This window comes from Hemicordylus capensis, chromosome 2 (assembly GCF_027244095.1).
Source record: "Hemicordylus capensis ecotype Gifberg chromosome 2, rHemCap1.1.pri, whole genome shotgun sequence".
Classification (NCBI taxonomy): domain Eukaryota; kingdom Metazoa; phylum Chordata; class Lepidosauria; order Squamata; family Cordylidae; genus Hemicordylus; species Hemicordylus capensis.
The window spans coordinates 312,182,124-312,204,291 of record NC_069658.1 but is presented as its reverse complement, the minus strand read 5'-3'; the positions used below and the strand labels follow the sequence as shown (position 1 = coordinate 312,204,291).

At 43.6% G+C, this 22,168-nt stretch overlaps 1 protein-coding gene across 1 annotated transcript in view; it reads left to right on the top strand.

Moving 5' to 3' along the window:
- The window catches only part of HDAC11 (histone deacetylase 11), a 110,332-nt gene extending 88,406 nt beyond the window's left edge, over nucleotides 1–21,926 (top strand). The window contains exon 14 of the mRNA XM_053299446.1: nucleotides 21,654–21,926. Within this exon, the coding sequence (XP_053155421.1) occupies nucleotides 21,654–21,659 (6 nt within the window). The 3' untranslated portion in view covers nucleotides 21,660–21,926. The remainder of the gene's footprint in view (nucleotides 1–21,653) is intronic.
- The last annotated feature ends 242 nt before the right edge of the window (nucleotides 21,927–22,168 follow it).

Genomic DNA, 22,168 nt, shown 5'->3' with positions numbered 1-22,168 from the left:
CTGCACGCAAGCATGCAGATGCTCTTTCCAGAGCAGCTCAGTCCCCTAAAGGGAATATTACAGTGCTCACATGTAGTCTCCCATTCAAATGCATTACACCTTTCTTCTTTTATCAGACAATCAGCTTGCTAGCACTCATAATTTAGCCAAATTTTGCGCGTCAAGTTGTAGATTACACCACCAGATTATGATACGGTAGGTCTCTCTAGTGGTGCAAAGATTAAGATATCAGCAGCCCCCAATATGTTGGCTCATTGTTATACTGTATACACATAAGCACCTTTTAATGCTCTGTATCCTCTATTTGAAGTTGCTCATAGTTTATGTGGTTTGTACAGCTACTAGTCATGGATAGTAATTAAGTCATTCATTCATTCATTCAAATGCAAAGCAGGGCAGATCCTGATGAGCAGAGGGGACAATTCATGTTTGCTACCACAAGACCAACTCGTCTCCCAGCCCTATGGCTGTGTGTTCAGTGGGACTTACTCCCTGGTAAATGGGCACAGGATTAGGGCCATACAATGCAATCCTGTGGAAGTTTACTACCGTAGGAATTAAGTCCATTTTATTCATTTGTCTTACTCCCAGATAAATAATACATGTTTGCAACCTCAATCATGTAAAGCTATGGTCCTCATAGGAACATAGGAAGCTGCCATATACTGAGTCAATAAATCAATCTTTATTACAGTCACAGACCAGCACTAAGTATAAGGGTGATTACATGTTAAAAGTGAGATTAGATTTTTAAAAACTGCATATAAAATAGTACATATTAATACTAAAAGGACTAAGAATACTAAAAATACTAAAGTAATGTTAAAGTATAAAGGTGATTACATGTTAAAAGTGAGATTAGGTTAAAAAATGATTATACTAAAAGGACTAAAAATACTAGAAATAGTAAATAACATTAGGGCCTAAACGCCTAAAAGGTAGTAAAAGTAATAAAAAATGCATGAGTTAAGACATGAGAGGACAGAAATATATGACCTGAGTAATAAAACTGAAAAAAGCAGCCAGATTTATTTATTATTTATTTAACATATTTTTATACCGCCCAAAACACAAGTTCTCTGGGTGGTTTATAGGACAATAAAACAACCAACAAAAAGATTAACATATTTCAACAATTAAAATTTAAGAAGTTAAAACTATTAAAACACAATTAAAACAATATCTAATTAAAAGCCTGGGTGAACAAATGCATCTTGACTGCCCTTTTATTCAGCAGGAAGTATGTTCCAAAGTCTTGGGGCAGCAACGGAGAAGGCCTGTCCCCAAGTAGTCGGAACTGCAGACGAACCTCTTCAGATGATCTCAATGGGTGGTGCGGTTCATAGCAAAGAAGGTTGTAAGGAACAGTAAAAGGGCACGTGGGCAATTTCAGGGCCTGCCCAGAGTCACTGAGAGTCAGATTAAAGCTGATAGGGCTCACTGCCAGTCATCCGCCGGCAAATGCTGATCATAACCGCACAGTACCTGGCGACGCTATATGTGATGGCAGGCTTAGAGTCAGAGAGTAGCAATGAGCTATAGAATTGGCTCGGACGGCCTGGATACTTGCTTAGCAATGGAAGGATGAGGGAGGCGTGAATGTCTCTATAGAACAAGTATATGTGCTGCTGAACAAGCAGTAGAGGAGAGCATGCTCAATAGTTGTGATCTGTCCTAGGCCACAGGGGCATAGTCGCTCTGCAAATGGGGTCTTTCTATAACGGACTTCTAGCACTACTGAAGGGAAGCCATGACAGCGAGACAAAGTGAATGCCCTTCTGTGCTTAGGAACTTCCAGTTGGGTGAGGTATGCTTCTGGAGAAGCAGAATATCTAAGCCCATCACTGTTAATGAAATTTTGGGGCCCTGCTGAGATCAGTTTAGCGCTCAATGTCTGTAATGTGCTGCTTGATAGTTGCTTTCGCCTGGTTATAGCCCATACTGAGCAGGGTCAAGGGGGTAAAGGCCCAGAGTAGCTATTTTTGTCTCATTTGCCTGAATCCAGCTAGATCGGTAATCATCGTGTAGGGTTAGGGAGGCAAGGCCAATTGGGCAGAAGGATAGTTTGAGCCAATAACAGAGGACGGCCACCCACACCCGGGCCTCCCGCTTGATTCGGCCTGTCTCCAGGTGCAAAGTGGCATTGGAGACACATATCGGTACTTGGAGTGCTGCCCGCAGGAATTTAGATTGTACAAGTTTCAGAGCCACAGTGTTGGGGAAGGGGCCCAATTGAGCACTATAGAGAAGCTGAGCTAGTGACTTGGCTGGGAACAGTTCGTGGACATAATGGCCATGGACATAATGATACATAATGGTCTCCTCTTGACCCCAGGAATTTGAGAATGGCAGAGGCACTTCTCTGGGCATTTAAAGCCACGTGTTCTCCATGGGCTTTCCTAGAGCTGCCGGAATGAAAAACTACTCCCAAGTATTTAAAGTTTGCAGTTTGCACTAGGGATGTGCAAAAAATTTCGGGCACAGAACGATCTGTGCCCGAAATGAACAATTTCGGGTGATTCGGGGCCGAACCGAATCACCCCCGATGTCCCCCGATATTTTTCGGGCACGAGCCGAATCACCCGAATTTCGGACCCGAAAAATTCGGGTGATTCGGTTCATGGTTGATTTTTGGTGAATTTTTAAAGTTTTAGTGACTTTGGGGCTTCTGAGGTGTGAATTCTCATTCTATCATAGCAAATGAGATATTTTTCAATTAAACAACTCTCATGACCCCACTTTCACTTTTTCACACTTTCCTTTACTATGAATAATATGAGGAAGTAATCAATTTAGCACACTTCACCTTATGAAGACAAACCTCATACAAATAAATTCACCATAATTCACCCCTCTGCCCAATCACTCTTAAATTGGGGATGGGTGGTAGCCTCCACCCATTAGGCACTATCTACCAGCCCACCCCACTCCTTTGGGGCAGATCCACTTTCTGCCCCCAATCTGCCCCAAAGACACCCAAACTTCAAAAATTCTAAAAAAATCAGCCCTCTGCCCAATCCCCCTGAAATTGGGGTGGTAGCCTCCACCCATTAGGCACTACCACCCAACCCCACTATTTTGGGGCAGATCCACTTTCTGCCCCGAAACTGCCCCAAAGTCACTAAAACTTCAAAAATTCTCAAAAAATCACCCCTTTGTCCAAACCCCCTGAAATTGGGGTGGTAGCCTCCACCCATTAGGCACTACCACCCCACCCCACTATTCTGCCCCAGGCCCCACTTTCTGCCCCAATATGCCCCAATCTGCCCCAAAGACATGAAAATTTCAGAAATTTACCAAAAATCAGCCCTTTGCCCAATCCCCCTGAAATTGGGGTGGTAGCCTGCACCCATTAGGCACTACCACCCCACCCCACTCCTTTTTCCCAGATCCCATGCTATGCCCCCGAACTGCCCCAAAGTCACTAAAACTTTAAAAATTCACCAAAAATCAGCCCTTGGCCAAATTCCCCTGAAATTGGGGTGGTAGACTCTACCCATTGGGCACTACCACCCCACCCCAAAATTTTGCCCCTGGGCCCCTTTTTACCCCCCAAATCGATTCGGATTCAGATTCGGATTAAATCCGAATCCGAACCGAATCAAGGGTGATTCGGGTGACCCAGATTCGGGCACAAAACAGAACAGGGGTGATTCGGTTCGGGTCCGAGCCGAATCACCCGAAAACCCGAATTGCACACCCCTAGTTTGCACAATCTTATGCCCCTCAGTCCACCAAGAGTGAATTTGGTGGTCCTGGCAAAGGCCATAATTTTAGTTTTGTGATAATTGATTTCCAGGCAGTCCTCCCTGCAGTGCAGCGTCAGGGCCCTCAGTGCTCTTCTAAGGCCAATGGGGGTCCCTGAGAGGATGGCTGCATCATCTGCATATAACAGGATCGAAAAGTGTCTCCCAGCAAGCTTTGGAGGGTGGAAATATGGGTTGCTGAGCTGGCCTACCATAGAGTTCACGTAGAAGTTGAAGAGAAGTGGGGCCACAATGCATCCTTGTTTGACGCCCTTCTGAGTTGTAACAGCTCTTCTGAGGTGGCCTTGGGGGCTACATCTCACCTTGAGTGATGTGTCCACATTCAGGGTGTGAAGAAGATATAACAGGCACCAGTTTATGGAGGAGGCTTCCAACTTCTCCCATAATTTGACATGTGAGATGGAGTCAAATGCTGCCTTGAGATCAATGAAGGCAGCATAGAGGGAGGTCACCCAGCAGGAGGAGTATTTCTTGAGAAGGTGCTGTAGAACTAGGCACTGGTTGATAGTGCACCTCCCTTCCCTGAAACCCTCTTGTTCTTTCGCAAGAAGATTTTCCTGTTCCAGCCAATCCCTAAGTTTCCCGTATAGGTGTCTCGCATAAAGTTTGCTAATGGTATTGAGCAAACTGATGGGTCTGTAATTGGCAGGGTCATCCCTCTTGCACTTTTTGAATATAGGGACAATGATCACTACCCCCCAGACCTTGGGAATTTGGCCACTCGTGTCAATGTAGGTGAAGAGCGAAGCCAGGACAGGGGCCCACCAGTCCAGATTATTTTTAACAGCCTCCAGTGGAATAAGGTCCTCACCTGGAGCCTTCCTTGGTGTCTAATTGGGTGACTAGACTGTGAATCTCTGAGGCTGACACCGGTGCCCATGCTGGAGTATCCTCAATATCACAGGTGGAGCTTCTGCAGCAGGGTCTTTGTATAGGTCATGAAAATAGTTCTCCCAGATCCCTGGATGAATATGACAGTCCAGATGATTTGGACCATAGCTGGAAGAGTGCTTTGTAAGTTCCCAGAACATGGCAGAATCTTTGGATCTAACAGCCTGAATGAGTCCTATCTAGGCATCTTTCATGGCATCTCTTTTCTTACGAACCAGCAGAAGTTTGTACTGTCTTTTCTGCAGAAAGAGATTCTGTGTGGCCAACTGTCCAGAACTAGCTGTATAGACTTGATAGGTGTAGGCAAGGGCTTTTTTTGGTGTTAACACAGTCCTTATCAAACCACTATATACTGAGTCAGACCATTGGTCTATCTCAGTATTGTCTTCACAGACTGGCAGCGGCTTCTCCAAGGTTGCAGCAGGAATCTCTCTTTCAGCCCTATCTTGGAGAGGCCAGGGAGGGAACTTGAAACCTTTTGCTCTTCCCAGAGCAGCTCCATCCCCTGAGGGGAATATCTTACAGTGCTCACACTTGTAGTTTCCTGTTCATATGCAACCAGGGTGGATCCTGCTTAGCTAAGGGGACAAGTTATGCTTGCTACCACAAGACCAGATCTCAAAGTATTCAATTTTTTAAACTTACTGGTAAGGTAAGGTACATTCATAAATTGACTCCCAGACCCACTGCAGTTTCAAGATTGTATCCTAAGAAAGTTAGGATTCCTATCCCCTTTTGTAAGTAATGGGATTTAAGTTAGTCTTAATTAAGTTAACTGGATTTCAAGAATGCTTAGTCATGCTATCTGAGAATACAATCTTTGTCTGCAGTAGGGTTGATTTGATATTTACAACTATGAAACCATTGAAACAGAGGGCTCACAACCTGCATATGGTTATATGCTGGCAAAATTCATTGACCAACAACCTAAATAATGCTGTGTGTGTGTATCCAAAAGAAGCACGCATGGCACAGATGTGCTCCAACTTCTGAAGTGTGGCTGCTCACGTGCAGGAGGGTAATTTTGGCCAAACTCCCCTTCTTTCAGTTGTGCTGTACGCAGCATGCAAGTGTCACTGAGGGTAGACATGTGCACAGACCGTGGTCCATGCCTCAGTTTGTCCTGCCACCGAACTGGTTCAGTGGTATGAGTGTGGGCCGGGTGTGTGCGGCAAGCGGCACTTTTAAAAGTGAGTACAGCAGGTCTTACCTGTGTGATCACTGCTCAATGCAGCTTCCTGCTGCAGCAGCAGCACTCCTGCCAGAAGCCCATGGTTGGCAGCAGAACGCACATGGCCTCCACACATGCACATATGAAATTTGCATGGTCAGCATGCTGTTGCTGACCATGCAAATGGTGTCTGTGCATGCACAGAGGCCATGTGCATTCTGGCACCACCCATGGGCTCTTGGTGGGGTGGTGGTGGTGCTGCCGTAGCAGGAAGTTGCATGGAGTGGTGATTACACAGGACCTGCTGTACTCACTTTTAAAGGTGCCGCTGGCCACCCCCATTGAACCGGTTTGGCACCAGCAAAAACTAGTTTGTATTCAGACCAGGGCATGAACCACAGTTCGCGCACATGCCTAACCGAGGGCTTGCACATTACACGGAACACTTCTGGAGGAAGGAAAGATGGGCTAAAATTGCCCTTCCTGCTCGAAAGCACCCACACTTCAAAACTGGGAGTGTATCCACTGCACATTGTTGCTTTCGGCTGTATGCACACAGCATTACTTAGGAAGTTGGCCATATACTTGTTGGTTATACTTAATTTGCTGAATTACCATTGCATTTAAATTTTTCTTAGAAGTTCAGATCTGTCTGTTTCTGACTTACTTGACCTTGTTTCAGAGATCTGGACGGCATTGTGGATACCGCAGTTTATTTGTTCTCCTGGCCATGCAACATTGCAACTGCTCTGTTCACATTCAGCAGAAAAACTTTGGTTCATACAAAGCAAGATGTACGTAGACCGTAGTTATGGACCAAAACCAGCAGCAAAATTCATCCAGTAGTTCCAGGCGATTCTTCCTTTGTTCTTGTCCTTTTGTAGTTAGGACTTCTTTTATAAATTCACATTGGCTTAGTTGGTTATTTTCTCTTATTCAAACACCACCAGTGAATAGAGGATGTGTAGATCCCAAACAAATTACATTCATCTGCTTCCTTAAGAACATAAGAACAGCTCGGCTAAATCAGGCCCAAGGCCTATTTCACACAGTGGCCCACCAGATGCCCCTGAGAAGAGGTATATTCATGCCCTCTCTCTTGCTGTTGCTCCCCTGCAACTAGTATTGAGAGGCATAGTGCCTCTGAGGCTGAAGGTGACCCACAGCCACCAGACTAGTAGCCATTGATAGACCAGACCTCCATGTATTTGTCAAAGCTCTTGTTAAAGCCATCCAAGTTGGTGAACATCACCACATCCCATGGCAAAGAATTCCATTGATTAATTATGCACTGTATGAAAAAGTACTTCCACTTGTTGGTCCTAAATTTCCCGACATTCAGTTTCACGGGATGACCCCTGGTTCTAGTGTTGTGTGTGAGAGAGAAAAATTTCTCTGTCTACCCTCTCCACTCCATGCATAATTTTAAACACCTGGATCATGTCTCACCTTAGTCACCTCTTCCTTGACCATGATAGAAGAACATATAATCTTGAATGTGTAAATAATAGTATCAAAGGATCTTCATATAGCCAGAGTAATTGTCCATTTTGAGGGCAATAATGTATGCATATATAAACACTGAACTGTACCTACTCAGCTTGAAGCCAAAATGTTCTCTGAAAATATTAATTGATATTGGACTATTAGTGTTTTCCTCATACAGTAAGGACCAATATTCTTTTATTAAACACAAAGTTTTGAAATACAAAAACTCAGGTAATGGCATCTCCCACAAAGTAAGAAAAATAGCCCATTAAGAACAAAAAATCAATTTTGTATTTAAAAGGACAAATTAAGGTCTATTGATCTTTCAGTACTCCCGCAAAGTGTCCCATGTATCAAAGCCATATATGCCATATACTGCCTCTATTATCCTACTTGTCTTCTAACATTTCTAGTGTGGTTATTAAAATAAAGGGTGCAACCAACTTCTGTTAAGAAGCATGAACTGCAAGAATATAAAACTAATATGCTGGTACAAAAATTGAGTTTGGAGATTATAAATAACTTTGAATCCCATCTGCCACTGAAGGTAGGAGGCAGGAAGCCATGCCTAGTTGCCCATGTTTATTTGCTTTGCTTGATAAAGCAAATCAACTTGACTTGTTGTCAAGTTGACTTGACTCAACTCATCTGACTTGAGGTGCAGTCATATTAAAATCAATAGCAAACTCCCACTGATTGTAATGAAACATTACATTGTGGACATTGTACTTTGATTTTAGGCTGTGTTTTCCCCCTCCCATTGCAATATTGGTCAGTGTTCCATTCAGATTCCTATTCACCCATCCAGATTTACACATTTAACTTTAGTCCTGTCAATAGCTTTGATGGAGAACAAAATGCATTTATTCCACTCCATCAAAACTCTGACATGGATCACAAAATCCATAATTGTATCCATAATGTGCTCTACATTATGAAACTCTACATACATCTTAGGCCACACATTACCTGATACCATTACCTGAGGGCTGGTTCAAATGATACTGGTGACAGCACACATGAAGAATGTACACTGAGAGCATGTTTCAAGCTGTCTTCCATGAATGTGCTGATGTGTCCCTTGATTGCATGTGAGGGCTACTGATCTGAATGGCCCCCAAACACGTACTCCAAATGCTTGTTTAAATAAGTGCTTGGAATGTGTGCTTAGGAGTCATTCAGTCCCACATGCAATCAAGGGATACAACGAGCGGCATTCTCTCAGTGTGCCCGTCCCTTTTCATGTGTGTAGCTGGACTACCATTTGAACCAGTCCATTATGTTTAATCTGTAGTTTGGCGCTGTGTTTGTGTATGTGACTTAAAGAGTACCCATGGAGGTGGCAAATAAAGACGAAGAGGCTGTTCATGAGCAGCCCTACCTAGGTAGGGCTGCTCATGTGAAGCGCTGGGATCGGGTCTGGTATAGCCTGAGTTTTTGACTTGGGATTTTACCTGGGTTAAAGAGCACAAGTGTCCTTTACCCCAGGTCTGAGGTCATGTTTACCCCTTATGCCCTTTACCCCAGGTCTGAGGTCATGTATATGCACGCAGCCCAAACATACACAGAGTCAGGTGCCTAGAGCACCTGAGACCCAGTGTGGTGTAGTGGTTAGAGTGCTGGACTAGGACCGGGGAGACCCGAGTTCAAATCCCCATTCAGCCATGAAGCTAGCTGGGTGACTCTGGGCCAGTCACTTCTCTCTCAGCCTAACCTACTTCACAGGGTTGTTGTGAAAGAGAAACTCAAGTATGTAGTACACTGCTCTGTGTTCCTTGGAGGAAGAGCGGGATATAAATGTAATGATAATGATGATGATGATGATGATAATAATAATAAATAAATAATAGAGCACCCAACTTGAGGGGGACTCCTTCAATGCACTGCGCTCCTTGTGTGGTACACCTTGGGATTCCTGGAGTCCAGGACTCATTTTTCCAGCCTTCAGAGGTCTGTGCTGCCAGGAGCAGCGTGGATCATGTGGGCTGACGAACCATGCATCCCTCATGTGACTATCTGGGGGTAAGGTAAGCTGGATCTTGCCTTCCTCCCTGCCCATGGAAAATGGTTGTGTGCACAACCTTAATGACTACAGCAGCAGCATATATGGAGGAGGTAATTAATCCTTTCCCCTCCCACTGAGGTCCCAATGCAAATTTCCCTTCCAGAGAGCTATTTGCCTTGTGAGAGAAGTTGCATTGGCACTATGAAGATCTCTCTTTCGAGGCAAATAGAAGCTGGGGGCAGGGAGCATTTTTGTTGAACAGTGGAATTAAATAACCCCTCCCCATGTAGCATGATCTCAGTGTGATGCTGCTATTTCAGTTCAAACAGAACACACAGGGTCAAGCTACGTTTTTAATGTGTAGTTTGGTACTTAGATTGGTAGAAGTGTGAGGCAGCGGGGAGGGAATATAACACATTTCCTGGACTGTGCTAGATCTTCCCTGCATCAGATTGTCAGTTGAGAGTGGTGCTCTGATACATCTATCTGAAATGCAGGCAGGGTGTGTGCGTACACACACACACACACACACACACTATTTCCCCTCATCAAAATGCAGAGAGTGATCTGATGAGGAGAAGGTAGGGGGAAAACAAAGCACCTTGTCTGATTCTCAGACTGTAAGATATGGTGGATGGGTGCCAGCTTGATGCCCCCTTGGCATGTTTTGCTCTCCAACCCTTGCACCCCGCATTCTGATGCAGGCAGGGGAGTGGGATTTGTTTCATTCTTATTGGATGAAATTGTGGAGAAGTGATTCTATGAGACAAAAATTAAAACAGTTTACCTGTTCAAAGCAGGGCAAAAACAATGTCTGGAAAGTAGTGGCCCTGGATTCATTCTGGAACTGTTTGTGTTGTTATCAATGGCTCTGGTATGGGTTCTAGTGGGGTAGAATTCTTCCTCATCCCTAGTTAATACTACTGTTGTGCCAAAGAGAGTTGCACAAAGCCTCTGGAAACATGTATTTCCTTTCTCCATATTTACATACTGGATTAGAAACATTGGGATGAGATCAGGGGTTCTTGTTCTCTCTTTACACACCTGGCGAGAGCACACTGAGAATTAAAACCATTTCAGAACTTACATTATTCTGGAGAAAATAATATTTAGTTGTTTTAAAGCAAATATTTAGTTACATAGTTCAAACTTATGTAGTTCAAACTTCTTACATCATGTTTCTGAATAAATGAAATAGTTACAATATGCTTTCCATGTTTGCAATAACCTGAACAACTGAACACACAGAAGATTAGTTCGTGTTTACTATTTTCTGCTGTAAGCCAGAGTTCAATGCATAGTGTTCACAAGAGAGTGGCCATTGACTTTTAGATTGTATTTTTTTAAAAAAACAACCTATGATTGCTTATGAAATTAATTAGATTTGGTTTAAACAGAAATTTACCATTGTAGAGAAAGAACAATGCTGAGCAGGTTCACATTAAAACTATGTCAGATCGATGTTAAGTGCCAGATGGCATGTTCCCAATTTCCAGTTATGTGAACCTGGAAATTTTTGTGATGTCAGGTTGACACTACGCTAACCCAACATTTACCCAGCAACTATAACCTAAGATATCATCTATCTCTATCTCTGTTGGGTAAATGAGTGGGCATGTTGCCACTAAGATGTTGCCGAAAAATTCCAGGTTCACATGATCAGAAATTGGGAGTACACACCCCATTCAAATCTGTCATCTAACATTTACTTGACATAGTTTTAACTTGTGTGAACCCGCCCACTGTAGTAGAGCTACTTAAATGGATTTTAACGATGTAAAAGGCCAAAATGAATTCCAGTTCAGGTCTCAGTTTAGGCCATTGCACCACGATCAGAGTTAGTACAGAATTTGCTGGCATAATATGGCAAGCATATGAAAGAAATTTAGACAAGAAACAGTCATTTCCAAATTGAATTTTTGACCGGCAAAAGTTATTTTTGGATGTTCCGGTCATGCTTCTAGTACCTGCAGTACAAAATAATGCATAGAAAGTAATCCTGCCACAATTCTAGCAAAGATTTGGCATACACTGAGCTCAGACAAAATAATGGTCTCTGTTAGACTCCTGCAGCTGTTCAGAAGGTGGAGGCTGCCAGAATCATGTGCTAGAGAATGGATACTGCTGTTTCCTATTTCTCTGCTATTGTCTGGCTTCAATACTTTCATATGTGTGCCATAACAACTGTGACATGTGTCCATTCCAGTGCATTTTAATTTCATATTAAAGTCCTGAGGTGGAATTAGTCAGTATACTATGTTCTCCTCCCTGCTACCTGTACAGAAACCCAGCCCATTCCACTTCTTGGTTTTAGCCTTGAGTTACAACTGTGATAATGAATACTTCATTCCAGTAGTAACTTGTGCAAGTTCACAATCTTGTGAATCTTAACAGTGCATTGGTGAACAAAATAGTTCTTCCCAAACTAAAAGCAAAATATTGCGGGGGGTGGGGGGGATGTCCCACAGTGGTCAGACAGAGCACCTGGTGAAGCAAGGCAATCATCCTTACTTCACCAGGTGTTGCTCTCCAGCAGCTGCATTCATTGGCATACTGCCTCTGACTATGAGGAGTCCTAATAAATGCAGCTATCATATATAATAGTTACTGATAGACAAATGCATATAATCCACATATAAAGTAGGGTTTCATCAAATCCTGTGGCAATGAATTCTACAAACGAATCATGAGCTGGTTCAAATATGGCCCAGTAGCACAAGTGAACAGGAAGGGGCATGTCGCCAAGAGCACACCTGTTGACACATCTTCCATAGACATCCTGACACCCTCCTGGAGTTTCAATTTATTAAACAAGTATTTGCAGGATATGTTTAGGGGCTGTGCAGATGAGCAGCCCCCTCATGCAATTAAGGGATGCACAGGGAGGGCTTCTGGATGTCCATAGAGGATGTCCTGATGGGCATGCTCTTCAGCATGGTCCTTCTCATTTAGGAGTGCTGCCAGCCGCATTGTTTGCTCCAGCCGGCTTCATATGCTGAAGGAAGAAGTATCTTCTCTTGTCTCTTCTGAATCTACCATCAATCAAATTCTCTAGATGATTTCAGCCCATTCTAGCATGATGAGAGGGAGAAAAGGCGCTCTATAGCCATTTTCTCTTACTGTGGTCAATCCAGGGGCATCGGACAATGGAGGAAAACTGTCCCCAGGCTGCCAGAGTCTGGGGGCTACCAGGGCCTCCCCCTCCGCCTCAGCTAGGGTGCCCCCTTCCCCTCTGCCACACCCAGCCAACACACAAAGCTAATGCTGGCTAAAGGAGAGGAGAGCTGGTCTTGTGGTAGCAAGCATGACTTGTCCCCTTAGCTAAGCAGGGTCTACCCTGGTTGCATATGAATGGGAGACTAGAAGTGTGAGCACTGTAAGATGTTCCCCTCAGGGGATGGAGCTGCTCTGGGAAGAGCAGAAGGTTACAAGTTCCCTCTCTGACTTCTCCAGGATAGGGCTGAGAGAGATTTCTGCCTGCAACCTTGGAGAAGCCGCTGCCAGTCTGTGAAGACAATACTGAGCTAGATAGACCAATGGTCTGACTCAGCATATGGTGCTTCCTGTGTTCCTGTGGGAGCGTGAGGTGTGCCCCTCTTCTCCCCAGCCAGTGTTTCACTGAAACACTGGGGAAAGAACTCAGCCAGCCAGCATTTCAACAAAACAGTGACTGGGGAGGAGGATGGGAGATGGTCCCTCTCCTGGGCAGTGGCCACACACCCTATGTCTGATGTAGGAGTGTGGCCAGTATCCGGGATGGGGCCCATCAGGGCTTCCTCAGTCAGGTTCATGGACTCATTCTGAGTATTGGCCTTGCTCCCTGCATTTGACGTCTGGAGGGCAGAAAGATGCAGGGCTGTTGGGTGCACAGGCACTCCCTTAAAGTGATGGGGGGGGGGGAGGCTTGCAATATTGCAAGGCTTTGTTGTGGTCTGTAGGGGGTCTCCGGTTAAGCATTTGTTGATTGAGGGGCTGGAGCAAATGCCAGTCAGGCCATCCAGCTAACCCTGCCAACAAAGTTGTGACAAATTTAATGAATAAAAGGACAAATAGAATTAGAGAAAAGCCTCTGTCCTGTTGAGGGCAAAAATCCAACCACCCAAGGGCCAATCAGGGTCAAAGGCAAAACTTCCTTGCATTTCCTGTAAAGGGAGTCCAGGAGAACCCAGGAAAAGGCACAAAAGCAGGGAGAGCAGGCATCTTAAGGCATTGACCCAGGGGCATACGGAGCTGTTTGGAGGCTGGAGGATGAGGTCCTCTGGTGGCATCCCACCCAATCGCATGCACAAAGTGTGGACACACCCCAAGCCATGCCCCTCTCTTGGCCTCTCTTCTATGTGCAATCCTGGGATGGCCTGCCTTCAGTTTAGCTCACAGCCAGTCAAGTTAGGGTTTGAGGAGACTAGTAAACTAGTTTGAGTAAGCCTGTCTGCTTACAGCCCAATGGGGAATTTTAGTTAAGTTAGATTAGATTCTGCCATCCAGTTACCTCTATGAAGGCTTGTGTTCAATGTATATTCTTATTTGTTATTAATAAAGCTGTGGTCAGGTATTTTGCCTCCACCATTGTATCCATAGCTTGCTATCCTGCCTCTTTAGTGTTCCCAATGCAACTTCTACCTGCATCCTGTTGTTTAACCAGTTAGCAATCCATAAGAGGAGCTATTCTAAGTTTACTCAGGAGACATCCATAAAGGGCTTGGTTAAAGACCTAGTGCAGATGTGATGCTACAGCAGAGCTGCACAACTTCAGCCTTCCGACTGTTGATGGACTGCAGTTCATCCAACTCACCCCTTAAATCACCAATGGGATGGCTTGAATGCAGTGCCTCCTATGTGAGGGAAGTTGGTTCAGTCATATGGGAGGTGAGTACACACTTCACGTTGCCTTCCAGGCACCCTGTCTTGCAGTCTCATAATCACATGAGGGGGCATTTCATTCAAACCAGCTCCCGCATAAGAATATAAGAACAGCCCTGATGGATCAGGCCCAAGGCCCATCTAGTCCAGCATCCGATTTCACACCTGGCCCACCAGATGCCTCTGGAAGCCTACAGGCAGGAGTTTGGGGCATGCCCTCTCTCCTGCAGTTACTCCCCTGCAACTGGTACTCAGAGGCCTTTGAGGCTGGAGGTGGCCTATATTTCCTTGCAATCATGCATGATTTAAGGGGTTAGTTGGATTACCTATCCCCTCCACATGATGATGTGTTTGTGTGGGAAGGAGTACTGGCAGCAGAAGAGTGCTGTGCATGCTAATGTCTTGAATTGCCTTGTGGAATAACCCTTTGGCCCTACCTGTGTGAAAACAAGTCAGGAAAATAAAGTAGTATCAAGCCATAGTTTGATATCCTGGTTCGTTCTAACTCAGTTCTCTGATTTGTACATAATGCAAAACTGTGGTTTTAGGATGCAAAAGCTCTTCTTTCATGTGAGAAAAGAGAGGGGAAGTTATGAATTAAATACAAGCCTGCAGCTCCCTTTGGTTTATTTATGTAGCAAGATTAAACCATGGTCTAGTATATGTGAGTGAGGTTTGTTCAGACATGGTATGTTCTTCAAGTGGAAGTGTTCATTTCCCTTCTTGTACTCATGCAACCATGGCTCCCTTCAACTGATTCCGGTAGCACTAAATCATGGCTTAATGCAGAGGTGGCCCATGAAGGCAACACCAGGGTGGGTGGAGAGGGGTGATGGGAGATGCCTTTAAGAATCATTACCTCCGTGCCGATTGCACCTGTGAGACCCCACAAGCAGCAGCACCCCACCTGGCATCTCGCTTCAAGGCTGCTCCACCTATGGTGCTCTTCTGGCCTCTGCACATGCGTGGCAACCACATTAATGGCTACCGCATGTGAGCAGAGGCCAGAAGAGCACAGTCGATAGGGCAGTCTCAGCATGAGATACCAGGTGGAGCACCACTGCTCGTGGGGGCTTGCAGATGTGAGTAGTACTAAGGTAATTTTAAAGATACCTCCTGCTGCCCCTTGCCGCCCACCCTGGCGCCACCCTCACAGGCTGGCTCTTGTTTAATGATATGATATATCCCCTGCTAACTGGGCAAAGAGGCACCTTTTAACGTGGTGATTCTCTTTATTTAGCAGGGGGAGAGTAACTGGCCCTATCCACCCCCAGCACAGTACCTCCAGTGACTGTTGCTGGTGTCTATCTGCTGTTTCTTTTTAGATTGTGAGCCCTTTGGGGACAGGGAGCCATCTTATTTGTTTTATTTCTCTTTGTAAACCGCCCTGAGCCATTTTTGGAAGGGCGGTATAGAAATTGAATTAAAATAATAATAATAATAATAATAATAATAATAATAATAATAATAAATGTCCTATCTGGGTCAAAGGGTTTTTGACCCAGTCAAAACAAGTTCGTTATACAAGTTGGTTATAATCCCCCCTCCAAAAAAGCACACCAAAAAACTTCCTGGTAATATGTAAAGTAGACCTTGTAACAAAGTCCTTCCATTTATAATATTTGCTACATATGGGGATAGGTTCTTCTACAATGACAGTGTAATCCTGCCTTGTGGGGTTTCTATTTCCTCTAAATGTCTGTAGAAATGATCACAATTGTAACAACTATTAAATAAATAATTTATACTTCAAAGTTTAGCTCTTCTTAATACAAACAGAATTTGCCAACGAAAGAAAGAAAGAAAGAAAGAGAAAGAAAGAAAGAAAGAAAGAAAGAAAGAAAGAAAGAAAGAAAGAAAGAAAGACCTGATTAGACTCATGTGCCCCAAACTGAGAATATTTTTTGTTAGTGGTGTTTAGTATGTTTGAGAGTGACCTGAGGTTTCACTCTCCAAACTTCAGTTTGTACCCTTGAGTTGTAGTGAGTTTCATCAACGTAATTCGAGGTTGAACACAGCCCGCATTATATGCAAATACTGAATTGCAGGCTGCATTCCCTGTTACTGGAGTTGAGGGAGGAAGTTCCTCCCTCTCACTGGCTGTGATTGGCAGTGTAGGCTGTCCTTCATGCAAGAAGGAAGCTCTGCACATCCAGTTCCACCTCCTGTCTTTAGTCTCCCTGACAGCAGAGAGCCTACTCTCCATTACGTCCAAATTTGGACAGGAGAGCAGTGTGGGGAGTGGAACTGTGGATCAGTTGGACCCATAGTTCCATGTAACCTGTGAATACGGCCAATGTGCATTCTGCCTTGACTTCTGGAGTAGGCCACAAGACTCTGGAAGTTCAGACAAGTTAGCTTCTTTATTATCTTTGGTTTAAAGTGTGATGGTGTAACTTCTCTCTCCTTCAAACCTTTTCAGATTCAGACCCTTACCCCTTTCTAAAATAACCCACCTTTTGATTTTGTAATTGCTGATCTGTGTCTAATGTGTATAATCCTAAAACTCCTCACAGCCTAGCTGTCCAGTGCACATTGGTGTAAAAAGAGAGTAGCTCTGGGGCTGGCCATCCTACCCTGTCAGGAGGGCCATTATGGACCTCCTTGCATGTATGGAAGCACTCCTTGCATATGGAGAGCTGTTGCAGATGTGCATTAGACTCCAAGGAACGAGCTGGATGCATCTGCTGAGGTGGGTGAGAATGTGTATCCTCATCCAGATGCACCAGTTGTAACGTAAAACTAGTTGCCCTTGACATGAGTCAGAGCCCATATCTCATTTATTACATTTGCTCAATCCATGCTGGCTCACATTACAACAATTTTTGTAAGATGTTTTTTTCTCTGCTCATATGATGATGTTATGCTGCTATTACTGCTTTGTTTGTGTTTGGTTATTATTTTATTTTAATAGATGACTGGAATGTTTTAGTGTCTGCTAGTTTTATTGAGAATTACCTCAAGGGTCCTTTGGGACCATAATATGCTATATATGTGTAATTAAAAAGTAACCACTTATTTTCATCCATGTATAACCAGTTTTGCCCCACACCATATTGGTGTGAACTATCCATTCCTCTAGTTAAATAAAGATTAGGAAGGAGAGAGGACTAGAATGAGTTACAGGCAGCACAAACCTACAATAATCTAATCCTGGGAATTTTTAGACCCTATGCAAGGGCAGTGATAAATTCATCCTGTGGTATCCAGCAACTTCAATTTTTGAAAATTATATATTGTGAATTACATAGCTTTTTTAATTTAAAAGGCAGTGGGCCTTTTCTCATGACCAGTTAAATTAAAAAACAAAAGAGTTAGCAGAGAAGAAGCCCTGAAGAGCTTACCTTCCCACAAATGAGCAGTTTCTGTTCCGACAGCTGCTCCCAGTAGTTCCAAGGGTCTGGGTGCTGGGACGTGTCACCCCATCCCACCGGAGCTCCAGTAATGCGTCATGCAGATGTGTGGTGCATTGTGGGGATCCCCCCCTGCCCTCCCCGAGAGCACCACAGTCTGCTAGCCGTAGCTGCTTGCAACCACAGCTGACAGACAAGCAAAAAAACATGCTTGCTCCCTTAACCTCCATAGGTGAGTCTACCGCCATGGTGCCGTCGGGATTGGGCCTGATCCTGGTGGTACACACGAGTGTGCAAAACTGGGCTGGGCTTCCTTAGCCCAGTTTTGCATGTGCGTGTGAATAGCCTTGGTGGGTTAAAAAAATGAATTATTCATTTAAAAAAAATTAAAAAAATTAAAAAAATTAAAAAGCAAAAGCAGGGAAGGAAATAAATTGTTCAGATCATCTCACCCAAAATGTACTTATCCATTTGAAAGAATGTTTGTAAAACACATTAAAAATTGGACAACTAGGCATGTGCCGTTTGAACTTCAGTAATGGATGCATCAATGCAATGTGGGATGCAAGTGCATTGTGGGAATACTCCCCCACTGTTTCCTCAAAAGCCTCTATTCTACAAACACCTCCTCAATGATCATGAAGGAATTCATGCTCTGTGTCACAATTTTACATGGCACTGTACTGGCCCATCCCCTCTCGTGTGGGAAATTAGGGCCTTATGCAGTACCCTACATATAGCTCTAGTCTGATCTATGTCTTGTCTCCTCTCATAAGCCCTTGCAAAGACATTGTACAATTCCCATTGCAAAGATAATCTGGGGTGAGCTGGCTACTTAGCTGAGATAGCAGTCTACCTGCTTTGTCACACATAGATGCGTAGATGAATAGTTGGTTCAGTTGCTCTTGAGTACTATGCTTAATATGCTATACAATATGCCATATTAAGCACAATACTATGCTTAAATACTATTGGACTTTTAAAGAGCTAGTATGCAACTCTTCATAGGAATACTTGGGTTTGTGGTGCTTTTAAGTGTGTAATTATACATTCTTGCCTAGCTTCTACATTGGTATCCATTTTTATCTTTTGGGGAGAAGCCCTCTTTTAATAAATAACTTTTAGTAGACAGTAATTGTTTTTGCAGATGTCTTAGAAAATGTGCTTGGCAGTCATTGCTCTGAAAATATTGCGGTTCTCTAAGATGGATTCCAGAGCTTATCCCCATCATTTTACAAGAGGTTGAGCTGATCATACACACAGCAGTAAATGTGAAAGCACAGACAAATAAAAAGTAGACATAAAAAGGTATTTCTGTCACTGACATGGCTGCTCTAAGAACCAAAGAATAGGATACAGTACAGCATAGGCACATAACTACAACACAATATTCAGAAGCGGGGGGGAAGCTGGATAATACTAGTTCAATATGCTTTAAAAAAAAATCAGTCCAACAGTGGGCTTTGTCTGAATAGATGGATTTCATTTTGCTCTTGATACTAAATCATTCCAGAGTACAGTTCATTGTTCATACTTGACCACTGAAATCCTGAGCCAGTGATAAGAAAACATATAATTAATCACATTCAGTATTTCAGAGTCCCATCACTTCTAAGAAGTGCCATCAACATCCTGAGTGGAAGGCCTAGTTCTCATTCAGGTGGTAAACCTGTATGTGGACTGTATCACTCTCTTCAAACTAGGTGGGACTCATGTGCCTGAATGTCCTTCTATGCAAAATCAGTTCCTTCCACATAGAAAAATCAATGTCAAGGAGAACACTAAATCAGCATGTTTACCAGCTAAATGTTGAAGTGGGCTGAAATCATGCATGGTGTGGAGAAAGTGGATAGAGAGTAATTTCTCTCTCTCTCGCATAACACTAGAACCAGGGGTCATCCCATGAAATAGATTGCCAAGAAATTTAGGACCAACAAATGGAAGACTTTTTCACACAACACATAATCAACTTGTGGAATTCTCTTCCACAGGATATGGTGACAGCCAGCAACCTGGATGGCTTTAAGAGCAGTTTCAATAACTTCATGGAGGAGAGGTCTATCAACAGCGACTGGTCGGAGGGCTATAGGCCACCTCCAGCCTCAAAGGGAGGATGCCTCTGAATACCAGTTGCAGGGGAGTAACAGCAGGAGGGAGGGCATACCCTCAACTCCTGCCTGTAGGCTTCCAGCAGCATCTGGTGGACCACTGTGTGAGACAGGATGCTGGACTAGATGGGCCTTGGGCCTGATCCAGCAGAGCTGTTATGTTCTTAAATCAACAGGAGTGCACTTTTTGATCCTACTTGTGAATACTAGAAAAAGTTGCAATACAATCTTGAATGATAAATTGGTAGATAAACACAAATTAGTCTCTGTTTCTGCATACACTAATTATTTGTGTGCAGTTCTGGTACTTGAAATCACTTGATCATCTTTCCAGTTTTAATATTTGATAGTAATTTGAAGAAATGTTGTTAGGTTTATGAAAATACATGTTCCTTTTGGTAATGGATATACCTACAGATAGTAGGCATACTTTAGGAAAGACAAAGTAAATGACTTGCTTACTTTGGCTTACTGATGATGTGTCTCTGTCACAGAGCTAGACTATTAAAAAGCAATTTGTTTTTGAAGATGACACGGAAATAGCAAATGTATGTAACAACAACTGATATATTAGTATTAAGACATTTAATCTCAAATGTTTTACATCCGGGAGGAGGGTGTTGGTTCAACACAAGACGAACTTGTTAGATGTCAAACCTGTTTGCATATCCCAAATCTCTAGGCAGTTTGTAGGTGCTCTGTGATGCTGCATAACTGCTAGAAGACATCATTTTCCAGGACATATACAAGGTTTCACATGTTGTGCAATGTGCTGTGCACTGTGTTTTGCAACACAACCATATGTGGGGTGGACTGGAGGCTTAGAGAGCTTCTGCCCCAGTAGCAACAGGCATTCAGAACCTCAGTTTGGGTCAGGAAACCCAGGAAATGCACAATTAAGCTGGGTGAGGTGCCCATTGCTCCAGTTGGGAGCTGGAAGCATAATCCTTCAAAGGCCTTGCAGGCCTTCCCAGCATATTTAGAGGGTGGTCCTATCCACCCCCAGCACAGTACCTCCAGCGAATGTGGCTGGTGTCTATCTTATGTTTCTTTTTAGATTGTTAGCCCTTTGGGGATAGGGTTCCATCTTATTTGTTTGTTATTTCTCTGTGTAAACCGCCCTGAGCCACTTTTGGAAGGGCGGTATAGAAATATGATATGATATGATATGATATGATATATAAATATTTTGCACTGCCAGTAGACTGGAAAGCCTCATTACATCAGTAGTTGCCCCCTACTGGCCATAAAGGAGAGGAAGCGGACCCAGTCCTGCTTAAGCTACTGCAGCTATAGGAACATAGAGTGTGCTTTGCAGAGTGGCAAATTCACAGACAGCAGCCCCTGTAGCCACAGCTCTCTATTGTTTCTTGCTGCCGATAGAAAAGTTAAGTGGATCCACATGACCAGAAAAGCAAAGTTGGAGAGCTCTCCTCTCCTCCTACGTTTGTTAATAGCTTTGGAAAATATGTGCTACAACAGGTTACAAAATAGGCCTGTTCACACAGTCATCAGCAGAGTACAAAAGCTGGGCTACCCTGCTTTGAGCAACCTAGGTTGGAGGGATTTTTGTGAGTTCACACAATCATGCAAACCAGAGTACAATGCCTCCTACCCTGCTGATGATTGTGTGAACAGGCTTATTATGTAACCTGTTGTCGCACATATTTTCCAAAGCATTTTGAAACATGTGCAATGTATTAATAGCTTCTGCTAGTAGAAGGACTAGTGAGGAACTGACATTATTTCATTGTGCAACATTATTGTGCTATGTACTTATGCTAGTGTAACGTTACACCAGTGTAACACTATTATGGAAGCAGTTGTATGTGTGGCCAGTTGTATGTGTGGGAGACTGTTTGAGAATGCATTATTTCAACTGGTGTTGCACTCAGATGGGAAGTATGTGTGCAAAAGAAAGAAAAAGTGTTCATTTCATTGTGTTCTGTAGAACTCTGCACATCAGTGTGCTGTACAATTATCATAGTATGTCCTTTTTGTTGTTTCTAGAGCTAAACGTTATACTGGATTGAATCTTGCAGTGTTTTCCATTAAGAAGCCATACAGTGAGAGATTTTGATTATTGCAGAAGCCGGTGAGAACTCCATACAACCATATTTGCCTTACTGTTTGCCTTACTATTGATTCCATCCTACATAGTCCTTTCATAAATAGCCATGCATATTCATCTCTACATGCTTTAGGCCCATTGTTGCTATCAGCTAGGACTGTTACATAGGTCAGAATATGCAAGCAAAGTAATAAACCAACACCTGACTTGAAGTCATTCTCTCTTATGGGTCATTTTTAATGTCTTCTTGGTTTATTTGAGATAGAGTAGGGATGTGCGAACTGGCTCAAAATCAAAATGGTTTGCATTCGAGCTGGCTTGGCTTGGAGCCTCACCCTTGAGCTGAAATGCGGGGTGGGTCTGAGGGTGAGTCAAGCCAGGGGCCTCGCGAGTCGGTTTGACGGTATACGTGTAAAGGGGAATCCGGCAAGGATTTCCCTTTAGAAATAAAGGG